General features: G+C 43.5%; 1 protein-coding gene across 2 annotated transcripts in view; it reads right to left on the bottom strand.

Moving 5' to 3' along the window:
• The window catches only part of PDCD6IP (programmed cell death 6 interacting protein), a 34,710-nt gene extending 22,247 nt beyond the window's left edge, over positions 1 to 12,463 (bottom strand). For both annotated transcript variants that reach the window (XM_084281584.1, XM_084281583.1), the window contains exons 1-3: positions 12,204 to 12,463; positions 2,616 to 2,670; positions 786 to 855 (exon numbers count right to left, since the gene is read on the bottom strand). In XM_084281584.1, coding sequence (XP_084137710.1) covers positions 786 to 855; positions 2,616 to 2,670; positions 12,204 to 12,409 — 331 coding nt within the window. In that variant the 5' untranslated portion in view covers positions 12,410 to 12,463. The remainder of the gene's footprint in view (positions 1 to 785; positions 856 to 2,615; positions 2,671 to 12,203) is intronic.
• Between the last annotated feature and the right edge of the window lie 433 nt (positions 12,464 to 12,896).

The raw sequence follows: 12,896 nt of genomic DNA on the forward strand, positions 1-12,896 counted from the left end.
CTAACAGAAAACTATATGCAAGATGGATTTTTATTTTATTATTTAAAAAAAAAAAAAGAATTAATGCAACAGATTTTCCAGGCTTTGTCTACAGCTTCAAAATTGCAATGGTCATCCTTCAGCATTAACCATGATGAACACTCAGGTATAAATAGAAACAGAGAATGACGACAACTGGACAGCTTTACACTTAATTCAAAAGCATTTAGTCTTCGTTTCTGCATTGGCAAGTGTTCCAAATCCATTTTAAGACCCAGAAATTGCAGGGCAGAATTGTCCCCATGCAAGTACAATGAAACAGACTCAAACTCCTTACAGTTTGCAGAAAACAAATATAATTTATTTTTTGAAGTGTTCAAATCTGTTTGAACACATTTTATAAAGTAACAGAAAAATCACTTCAGTGCATTGGCAGGCAGGTCCTTCTAGTAGTCTCTTGAAGAGCATGTGATGTCTAACTATGTTAATGAAGCCAGATAAACACTCTTCTTCCGTAGGGGACTTGTTTCACTTAGACATTTCACTTTTCAAAAGGATCTGACTTATAAAAAGCAATTAAGAGATGGCTTACCAAAAGCCTACCTTTGAAACTTGTCATCTTGAACCGTTTTCACTAAAGTCAGCTGGGGGTGTCCAAGGAACAGAAGTGATTTATCTCTTAGTAATGTAGCAGGACTTGTGGAAAGTTATACTGATAGTACTAGAAACACTATTAACCTTTCAGCTATAAAAAAATATTCTCACATTTTATCATTAACACTTGCATTCTTGGTGTGATTACATACCCAGTTTGACAGAGCCTCCAAAAAGTGATCCTTTATCAAAAGCATCTTTCCAAGTAAATGTTACACAGACCTGAAAGTTGTGAAAAACATCTTTATTTCTAAAATAAACAATGAAGTCTTCAGAAAATATCCCAAATTTACATACTTATCCTTTTTTAATTCTAACAATATAAAACATTTAATTCACCAGTGACATTACAAACACTCTGGAAGCGTCAGAAAAACATCAAAAGTTACTTTAAAAAATTACTATATTTTTTTTTCTTCCTGTTAGTTTTTTCAAATCTTTTTTTAAAGCAAACAAGATAAATTCTCAAAATAGACCTTCAGCTCCACTCCTCCTCTAAGTGACAGAAAAAATTACTTCCAAACTAAGATATTCCTCTCACATGAAGTCTGACAGACAGGTATGGTGTTCACAATTAAATGAAACTACCCAACCAGGCAGTTTCCATTGTTCCAAACTACTAGCATATTTGGCACTGCTTTTTGATACAATATTTATAACATGATATTAAGAGTGAATTCAATAGCACCACTGCCAGGAAATGCACTCAGGGAAGAGAAAGCAGGTAAAAAGCGTTTTATATTACACTTCTAGCATACATTCCATAGACAATGCAAATACTTCACAGAACCTGCTTTGAAGTTCCACAATTTGATTCAGCTAATCAAACTGGTTGTAGGCCACAGGTATGAACCCAGGAAAGATAACAAAATCCCTCATTTTAAAACGTCCTCGGAGAATAACCTGAGAGCACACTGTACTGTTCAGTAACATTTTTCTCCAGCAGAAATGCCAGTTCAGGAATTTCTGGTCCCAACTGTTCATTCCTGCTTCCACTGACTACTTCAATTTGATAGAACAGTTTATTGATCTGCAAATCTTGTTCCTAAAGTTTCCCGGTTCTCCACATATCAGAGTTAGCAGAGCACCACATCAAAACTTTTACACATTAAAACCAAAGTGTAGGTTGGCTTTACTTCACAAACAAGTGAAGGCAGCTACAATGAAAACTAAAATCAGTTTGAATTGCATCAAAACCACTCCCTTGCAATCCCCTAAGTCTGAAAGAAATGTTTAAATTATAACCTTACCATACAAATATCATCTGCTAAAGAAACTGAATTTCTGTCCTACGTGTAAATGCCTCCAAAGAAAATCTACATCTTTCCCTCCCAAAATATAGGAGCCCAGAGATCTATTTCAGTCTCCACTTGAGGAAAGACATTTTCTTAAGCTGAATTCATCCTCAAAACCATAAAATTCTAAAGAAATGTGTTAGGGGAAGAAAAAAAATTAACACATCTATAGAGAAACTACGTAATTTATTGATGCAGAGGCAGAAAAATAGTAAACTAGTGGGTTTACTCTGTTATAGCTATGAATGAAACATCTGTTCTACCTCAAAAAAACAAGCATCATATTCCAATCATTACTAACTAAAGCTTTTCCCATATAAATTATGTTATTTAAAAAGCATTTATAACGTAGTCTGAAATAGACTTCTTGGGAAAAGGAAAGGAGTAGAAGAGGAATATTTTGGCAAAGCACACTCTTTCTAATTTAGAGCACGATAACCACCAGCCAACAGCAGAACTTTTCTGAATCTTTAATATGAAGGTAATCCTGGCCACTACAGGTGAAATTTCAGTATTGACTATTCGTGAGTACAGACTGAAAATAAACAGACGTTGGGAAAATAAGGCTCATAGTTTAAATGTCTTGCCTGAGAGAAGTATTGTTTAGTGGATTAGGTACAGGCTTGGCAGTCATATCCTAGTCGCCATGATCACAATTCAGTTTAATGGTTTGACACATCTTCTTACCTGATTTTCAGAGAACGGAAACTTTGGTTCAATTGAACACAGCTGATCATAATATCTACAAAAAAAAAGGAAGAGATCCATGAGCTAAATCAAATGAAGGGTTTTGTTTCTTACACTGACAAGTAAAGAAGAGAGTACAACAACCTCCCCACCATCACCCAATAAATTATGGGGTTCACTCATAGCTATAAAGGATCTGGAGGACAGACAGAAATCCTGTCTAGGGGGATCTTTTCACTTGATGAAAAAGTTCAGATGGAATGATAATGTTGGAACCCTGTCACAATCCGAAGTAGAATAAGAGCATAACAGAATAAGCTGTCACCTGTCACCTTCTGATGAACAATAGATGAGAAAAGTGTTATGGAAAGGAGTCCCTGCATACCTAAACATAAAGGAGCACATCATCTTTGGAGCATGACTTAATGTCTAAAGTACATTTAACAATTAACAGGCTACTCTATGGTCCCTTGATCTGAATATTATAACTTAGTCTCCTACAAATTGACACCTGTTTAAATTTTAATGTGTTTGAAATAGATGACATTTGCCTCGCAACATATCAATTGAAGAGCTTAATCCTTGATAAATTTTTTCCAGTTCCAATTTTAGTTTTCATTACAGCATATTATAGCAGTCACTGAATTAAAACAAGAAGTTTCCCTGTGCCGGTATTTTGTCTCCTGGGTGGAAGATGTTTAGGAATGAGTGTCAGCAAGATGGCAAGTACATCACAGTCCCCCACACAATCTATCCAAGCAATAATTGGCAGTTCAAAGTTCTCCCACGTTATGCACTAGACCTGCACCACTTATTAAACATGATAGGCTACATGCAGAACAGACACCCACTAAACTGCCAAATGAAAACATTTAACATATGAAGCCTGTTTCGTATATGCCTCCTGCAATTACTGCCATACATAATGTCGGCTATATGCCCATTGGTCAAGTTCTGTTTCCTTAAAAAACATTCTGTATTCCCAATATCCAAAACACCTAGTAGCAGCAAGTTTCACAACCTGTGAAACAGTTAACCTTGTTCCTGTTTCCTCAGATTACTTTATTCGCCACTGTTGATAAACATGAAGCAGATGTACAAGATCTATGTCCCACATGCAAGGAATGTTTGTTTAAAAATTCAGGAAGCATTTTTAATATACAATCGTGTTAGCACTTTCTTCAGTAAATTACATCTGCTGATGTACAGGTTTATGGCTTCAGAAGAAGCACTGCAACTTAAGGCTTTTTAAAGACACTTAGCATGGATTTTAAAGCTTGTGGCAATTTTTCTATTGTCTACACGAATCTATAAAACTGTATTCTACCTTATCACACTGCAGCAATGAGATTGCTACTACAAGGGCAGCCATTATGAAGTAAGAATTCAAATGTGCCTCACTGAGACACCTACTACTCTATAAATCAAAGGTGCTTTCCCAAAAGAACTAAAATTTATGCTATGTGATCAGGATAAAGGTAAGAACTAAGACATCACAGGCGCTGTCCCCCCCTACCGGCCCCACATTCCCAGGTGCCCTTACAGAACAGGTTGGAGGCCCTGGAGCTTGAGAGACCAGTAGCTGAGGAAGAGATAGCAAGTGTACCCAGGAGGATGCCTAGGGCAAGGAAGTCGACTCCACACCTCAGAACTGCCTCCATGAAGACAGAAAGAAGGGTGATTGTTGTGGGTGACTCCCTTCTCAAGGTAACTGAGGGCCCTATTTGTCAGCTTGACCCTACCCATAGGGAAGTCTGCTGCCTCCCTGGGGCCAGGGTCAGGGACATTGTCAGAAAGCTTCCCAACCTGGTTCGCCCCCCTGACTATTATCCTCTTTTAATAGTCCAGGCGGGCAGTGATGACACTGAAGAGAGAAGCCTGAAGGCTATCAAACGGGACTTTAGGGGGCTGGGACAGTTAGTGGAGGGAGTGGGAGTGCAGGTGGTGTTTTCCTCCATCCCTACAGTGTCAGGGAGGGGTGCAGAGAGGACACAGAAAGCCCACCTGATATACACGTGGCTCAGATGTTCGTGCCAACCCAGAAATTTTGCTTTTTTTGACCACGGGGCGCTTTACTTGGCACCCGGATTGATAACTGCAGATGGGTCCCACCTATCTCTAAGGGGAAAATGGATACTAGCCCAGGAGCTGGCAGGGCTTATTGAGAGGGCTCTAAACTAGGTAAGAAGGGGGACAGGGATGAAATAAGGCTCATTAGAGCTGTGCCAGGGATAACAGTGTCAGGGCCGGGGAAGAAGGCAATGGCCCAGCTGAAGTGCGTCTACACTAATGCACACAGCATGGGCAACAAACAGGAGGAGCTGGAAGCCATCGTGCGGCAGGCAGGCTACGACTTGGTTGCCATCACGGAGACGTGGTGGGACCAGTCTCATGACTGGAGTGCTGTAATGACTGGCTATAGGCTCTCCAGAAGGGACAGGCAGCACGGAAGGTGTCACGGTGTGGCTCTCTATATCAGAGAGAGTTTTGATGTCATGGAACTTGAGGCTGGGAATGATAAGGTTGAGTCCCTGTGGGTTAGGATCAGCAGGAAGGCCAACATGGCAAGCATCCTGGTGGGGGTCTGTTATAGACCGCCGAACCAGGATGAGGAGACAGATGAGGAGTTCTACAGGCAGCTGACAAAAGTTGCGAAATTGTCAGCACTTGTACTTGTGGGGGACTTCAACTTCCCTGACATATCCTGGAAGCACAACACAGCCCAGAGAAAGCAGTCTAGGAGGTTTCTAGAGAGCGTGGAAGATAGCTTCCTGACTCAGCTGGTTAGTGAGCCTACCAGGGGAGGTGCTCCGCTAGACCTTCTGTTCACAAACAGAGAAGGACTGGTGGGAGATGTGGTGGTTGGGAGCTGTCTTGGGCAGAGTGACCATGAAATGGTGGAGTTCTCCATTCTTGGAGAAGCCAGGAAGGGGATCAGTAAAACCTCTGTCTAGGACTTCCAGAGGGCCGACTTTGAGCTGCTCAGGACACTGGTTGGTAGAGTCCCTTAGGAGGCAGTTCTGAAGGGCAGAGGAGTCCAAGAAGGATGGGCGCTCCTCAAGAAGGAAATCTTAAAGGCTCAGGAGCGGTCTGTCCCCACATGCCCAAAGATGAGCCGGTGTGGAAGAACACTGGCCTGGCTGAGCAGAGAATTGCAGCTTGAGCTTAGGAGAAAAAAGAGGGTTTATGGCCTTTGGAAAAGAGGGCGGGCCACTCAGGAGGGCTATAAGGACGTTGCAAGGCTGTGCAGGGACAAAATTAGAAAGGCCAAAGCTCATCTGGAGCTCAATCTGGCTACTGCTGTTAAAGAAAACAAAAAATGTTTACATTTACATTAACACAAAAAGGAGGACTAAAGAGAATCTCCAGCCTTTACTGGATGCGGGGGGGAATTTAGTTACAAGAGATGAGGAAAAGGCGGAGGTGCTCAATGCCTTCTTTGCCTCAGTCTTTAGCAGCAATACCAGTTGTTCTCTGGATACTCAGTACCCTGAGCTGGTGGAAGGGGATGGGGAGCAGGATGTGGCCCTCACTATCCACGAAGAACTGGTTGGTGACCTGCTACGGCACTTGTATGTGCACAAGTCGATGGGGCCGGATGGGATCCACCCAAGGGTACTGAGAGAACTGGCAGAGGAGCTGGCCAAGCCACTGTCCATCATTTATCAGCAGTCCTGGCTATCGGGGGAGGTCCCAGTTGACTGGCGGCTAGCAAACGTGACACCCATCTACAAGAAGGGCCGGAGGGCAGACCCGGGAAACTACAGGCCTGTCAGTTTGACCTCAGTGCCAGGGAAGCTCATGGAGCAGATCCTCTTGAGAGTCATCACACGGCACTTGCAGGGCAAGCAGGCGATCAGGCCCAGTCAGCATGGGTTTATGAAAGGCAGGTCCTGCTTGTCTAACCTGATCTCCTTCTATGACAAAGTGACGCGCTGGGTGGATGAGGGAAAGGCTGTGGATGTGGTCTACCTTGACTTCAGCAAGGCTTTTGACACCGTCTCCCACAGCATTCTCCTCAAGAAACTGGCTGCTCTTGGCTTGGACTGGCGCACGCTTTGTTGGGTTAGAAACTGGCTGGATAGCTGGGCCCAAAGAGTCGTGGTAAATGGAGTCAAATCCAGCTGGAGGTCGGTCACTAGTGGCGTTCCCCAGGGCTCGGTGCTGGGGCCGGTCCTCTTTAATATCTTCATCGATGATCTGAATGAGGGAATCGAGTGCACCCTCAGTAAGTTTGCAGATGACACCAAGTTAGGTGCGTGTGTCGATCTGCTCGAGGGTAGGAAGGCTCTGCAGGAGGATCTGGATAGGCTGCACCAATGGGCTGAGGCCAACTGCATGAAGTTCAACAAGGCCAAGTGCTGGGTCCTGCACCTGGGGCGCAATAACCCCAAGCAGAGCTACAGGCTGGGAGATGAGTGGTTGGAAAGCTGCCTGGCAGAGGAGTATTGGTGGATAGTCGGCTGAATATGAGCCAGCAGTGTGCTCAGGTGGCCAAGAAGGCCAACGGCATCCTGGCTTGCATAAGAAGCAGTGTGACCAGCAGGGCTAGGGAGGTAATCGTCCCCCTGTACTCGGCTCTGGTGAGGCCGCACCTCGAGTACTGTGTTCAGTTTTGGGCCCCTCGCTACAAGAAGGACATGGAGGTGCTCAAGAGAGTCCAGAGAATGGCGACAAAGCTGGTGAGGGGTCTGGAGAACAAGTCCTACGAGGAGCGGCTGAGGGAGCTGGGATTGTTCAGCCTGGAGAAAAAGAGGCTCAGGGGTGACCTAATTGCTCTCTATAGGTACCTTAAAGGAGGCTGTAGAGAGGTGGGGGTTGGTCTGTTCTCTACATGCCTGGCGACAGGATGTGGGGGAATGGCCTAAAGTGGTGCCAGGGGTGTTTTAGGTTAGATGTTAGGAAGAACTTCTTTACCGAGAGGGTTGTGAGGCATTGGAACGGGCTGCCCAGGGAAGTGGTTGAGTCACCATCCTTTGAGGTCTATAAAAGACGTTTAGATGTTGAACTTAGCGATATGGCTTAGTGGAGGACTTGTTAGTGTGAGGTCAGAGATTGGACTCGATCTTGATGTCTCTTCCAACCTAGACAATTCTGTGATTCTGTAATTACTTATGAAGTTAGCATATGAAAGGTACTGTTTTCAAAAACATCTGCTTATTTTCATAAAAATATTTTTATTGCTGTCTGTTTTCTTCATCTTTCATTAGATGGTCATACTTTGAAAGCACATTTAACTACTGCTTCATTTTAAATACTACCAAGTACAATTTTCTTTAAGTGTCCTTACACCCCAGGCCTGATATACAAAAGTCATACAAAACAGCCTCCCTTTTGTAGGTCAAGTTCAATTTTGCATTGTCACGCTCTCCAGTTTAAGTTTGGTCTGATTTGTCACACACTCCACACACACGTAGTTCCTAATAAACTTTACTGATACAAACTAACACAAACAGTACAAACAATCACTTCAATAAATAAGAGCACAGAATACCACTTCAACTGATGTATTTGAACACCTTCATTGTCTGCTGTCTAGTCAGTCTTTTCCATTTAGTATTACACAGAAAATGGGACTTCCTATTTGATCTCCTCCTGTTACCCAACTTAATTTGCCAACCTGACAACACCAACAAAGCCAAGCTGTCCTTCCACATTCCACAATTACCCAGTCACCAACTGCCATCAGGGCAACATCAAGATGCAAAGCTTGCTAAATGGCCTTGGGAAGTCAGTGTCTTGCCAACAGACTATGCTTTGTATGGCGGCAGGACCCTGAAGAAAATAAACAGGTCTATGTTCCTACCAATGCACACTGTCCCATTTACTACCTATGAATGCGAACAACACGGAGATTTTTATTTAAAAAGAACACAGAAATTCCTAGATAACAATTTTCTTTATTATTTGAAGTATACAATGTTGTTTCTTTATACTAAAGAACCTGAAATTCTATTCAAGACTAAGATTTCTTTAAAACTCTTTAGACCAAAAAAAAAAATCAATTGAAGTCCTTTACTGTCCTTTAGCAGTAAGTATACATTAATATAATGGTAAACTCAGACATTAACTGTAAAAACAAAGCTAGCAAAGACAAAAATATTAAAGGCCACATCTGCTGCATGAGTCAGTAACAAAGGTGTTACTTAAAATTTACAGTAATTTCAAAGTATCAAGACACAAAGAACAGAAGTTGCTGCACAATACAACAAGCACTGTGTGTTTGACTCTGCTAATGTGGTGAACTAAAGAAAGTCACACAAACATATCAACTGCCTGAGTTCCAACTACAGCAACAAGAGAGAACAGATGACAGCAACACAGACCTGGTTCTTTAAATACAGGACTCTTTCACTAAAACAGGCATTACATGCTCCCAAATGCTGACAAAAATGAGTTACAGCAGCCAAATGAGTTGGAAGTCAAGGTCTAAACTAGAATTTATATGTTCTATGCATTAAGAGCCTGAAATCCTCTTCCTCCTTCAAAGAATCACAATGAAAAAAAAAATCATTCAAAAGATAAAAGAGACCAAGATCTGTCTTCACTCTCCTAGATAAGAACTGAAATCCTGAACTTGTAGCTGGAAACCAGAGCTGCGAATTTCAGCCCCGAGAATTTGACCACTCAGAATAAAGCCACACACTTCTTATTAGGCCAATTAAACTCATACCAGCGCAGCACCACTCCAGAAAAGGGAAATGGGTGTCCTGGTTATTTTCATTATTAGGGGAGGAAGCAAGAAATCCCTTGAAGCTATAATTAGGCTAAGGGGAAGAAAAAAAAAGAGCACTGAATCAAATTTAGTATGACAGAATTTAAGGAGAAATGCGTACCAAGCTTACTTAGTCACCTTCAGAGCAGCTAAATTCTCACAAAACAAAGAAAGCTTGGAAGCAAGCAGGTTGTTTTTGTTTTTTTTTCCCAAATTACATTTTCCCCCTTCTGTCAGGGTATCTCAAGTACTTCTCCAAGAAGCATTTGGTCTGATCAGCCAAACAACAGCCTGTCTCACACATTCAAAGTTTTACTGCTCAATGTTTGCCTAGATAATGGAAGTGCAACTGAGTAAATTTCTTCCCTAAAAGTTCTGCAGTAATTACTTATCAAAGCAAGACTTCTAAAAGACTGCAAAAACAGTGGGCATCCCTAGACTAATTAGCAGAAGATTAAGCCCTCATTTCTTAACAGTTAAATAGTCTACTGTGCTCAACTAGGTATTATGGTCTATAAAAAGTCAAAGTAGTAAACGTACGCAGAGGGCATCCACATTTTAAATGAACTCTTCCAACCTTACTTCACTAACAAACCAGATTTAAATACAGCAAGTGTAAAAATCCAACTTAAACACAAATCTTGCTAAAGTCATTAGTGAAACACAAGACTTAGTACAACCCAAATAGCAACAGGAAAATACTGAAAGTTGGAAAGGGAAATTAATTTTCAGAGGAACCACAAGGCAGTCTGAAGCTTGTGCTACTGCACTCACAAGCTCAGCTGGATACTTCTATTCAAACTTGTCAGCAGGTGCCCGCACCTTACAGAACATGAGCAAAAAACTTAGAGTATTTTTACAGAATAAGAATTTATTTTCCAACAACTGTAATTAATATAGACAGTCAGACAGGGACAAACCACAACTTTCATTAGAGAGAAATTAAAATCTGATAGTTTCCTCCCTCATTTCAGTACATTTTATACCTATTCTATTGTTCCCATGAATAATACTGAAGAAAAAAAAAAGATTTTTAACTGTAAAATAAGAATTAATGACTAAGTTCAGACCACTGTATCTCACTTCCACTGTAGAGGGAACAATCTCAAACTACATCATTTTAAATGCAGGTGTTTTATGCCTTCTGTGTGAAGCAGTAGTCATGGCCTTTCCCACCTGTGGCACCCGTGAGAGGCCCCATTCAACCTCTGACTACTGACAACAGCACCTGGGCAAGTTAAAGCCACCTGCAGAGAGAACAGGTCTCTGCATATGGAACTGACTTGAAAAGTGATTACTTACACCATTGCAATCAGTTTCCCTTCGTTATTTAGAGAGAAAACCTATGGTGAAGTTGCATACTATAACCTGAATTAATTTAATGACCTACTGACACCAGAAGAGGGACATCCCGCGCAGCCCTGTGACTTTCAATCACACACCGTCGACCCTCTTTTGCTCCTGCTCTAATGTTGATCTGACCTCACACTGAACTCACTGATGTTAGAAAGCCACATACATCTTTTGGTTTTCAGAAATGGACTATGATGACCAGAACTGAAGAGATACTGCAGGGCTTTTTCCTTTCAGCTGTATGAAGTTGTTATTGTGAGATCATACGAATTAGGTGGGCCAAACAAGGATTTCTGCTAGTAACTAATCACAAACCTGACTGTCATCAACAGGAAAGGGAGCTCAATTCCAGCATTCAAGAGAATTTAAAATTAAGCCTTCCAACTTGGCTGGCTAAATCAATCTTTCAGCTCACAGATTCTTGTTATTTCCCTGACCCTGAAAAGGCATACACAGTAATACCTTCCAAAGCATGCACAGTAATAACCAGGAATAGAACAGGAAACTACAGAGATACTGTAAAACATGATCAGCACAGTCATAGCTTTTATAGTCCAAACACCCAGCGAGGGCTTGATAAGCCCTCAAAAAAACCAAAAAGGAGTAATGTGTAATACAAGTCTTTTCTTCAGTATCAACTGATTTCTTTTCTATTCCTCCTAACTTTAAAATAACTATTAATCAAATTCTAGTGGCAAACATCAAATGTGTTTGTACTTGTTCATGATAATGTTACAGAAGCGTGTCAAGTTTATGGTTGGCATTTCGCTCCACCCTAAGAAACCCACCTACTTTTATTTTTCTGGAAGAAAAAAAAAAAAAAAAACAAACAACAAACAAACACAACTTAATGCCACCGTGTAAAAACTCTTATTTTGGTACTACAAATCTTTAAATCCAACTTTGCAAAGTGAAGTCTGTACTGGGGATTCATTCACTAGATTAATCACAGTGATTTCAGTGATTTGAGCTATGATGGGCTTGAAATGTTTCCTGCACAAAGAATGGGATTAACACAGTAAATCGAGGATACAAACCGCTAATGTTCCAAAGATGGGATGGATAGGATGTTTTTATAGATGACGGGGCAGTTAGTCCCACAGCAGCAGCCTTGACACACTTCAACAAGGCTCAGCCTCACCTTCTGCTCACCTAACCTCTGGCAGTCCCTGCAAGAGGGAGGCACCACCCAGCCTCCCTTCACCACACTACATTTAGCGGAAAATACCGACGTGACCATGCAAAAACATCACACTGCCGGTGCATGCTGAAGGAAGGCGCGATGGCAGGGGCGGCTGAAAGAAAAGCGGCCGGCCCCTTGACTTCTACAGAGAACCAAGGGTCACCGCTGCGCTGGAGGCACTCGAAAGGGGAAGTCGGTGTGGCGGCCTCTTCTTCCACCTCCTCCTCTGCTTCCTCCTCCCTCCCCACCCCCCCAGCCCTCCCTCTCTCTCGGCCCTGCCCCGAGGCCGGCGGGCGGCCCCCCGAGGCGGGCCGTGCCGTGCCGTGCCGTGCCGTACCTGAGGAGGGTGTCGAGGCAGGCATCGTGCTTGTCGAGCGGGCGGCCCAGCGCGCTCTTGCGGAGCTTACTGAGCTCCTCGGCGGCGCGGCAGTGCTCGGCCTGGGCGTCGCCGCCCGGGTAGCTCTGCTGGATGAACTTGCACAGCGGCTTGGCCAAGTCCACCTCCGAGGCCTTCTTCAGCTGCACCGAGATGAAGTTCGTCATGGCCGGGCGGCTCGGGGGGGCGGGGGGGAGCCGAGAGGAGCGGAGGGGAGCGGAGCGCGGCCCAAGGCGGCTCCAAAGCTGCTGCGCCAACCCGCACTTCCGGGATCGCCGCGCGCGCTCCCGACGCAGCGTGGGCACGCACGCACGCACGCACGCACGCAGCCCTCTCCCTGCCCCCCTCCCCCCGCGTATGTTCCCCGCCCCCGCGGCACGAACCGCTGCCGGGATGAGGGGAGGGATAGGGTCCTGTGTGCAACTCGCGCTGAAAACTGTCTTTTTAAATAAATTCATACATTAGTTCTCTGTAGGGAGTGCTGGAGGCGCTCCAAAAGGGTCGTGGCATCACTCACTAAAAAAAAAAAAAATCATCAAAGGGCGCTGGAAGCATTTGTCGAAAGGGTGGTGGAGGTGGGAAAGGGACGGGAGCACCTCTGCAGTCAGGGAGACTGAGTCAGGGAGCTGCTCTGCCTGGGTGAAAGGAGGCTCA

This window comes from Netta rufina (genome assembly GCF_964035555.1).
Source record: "Netta rufina genome assembly, chromosome: 2".
NCBI classification, from domain to species: Eukaryota; Metazoa; Chordata; class Aves; order Anseriformes; family Anatidae; genus Netta; species Netta rufina.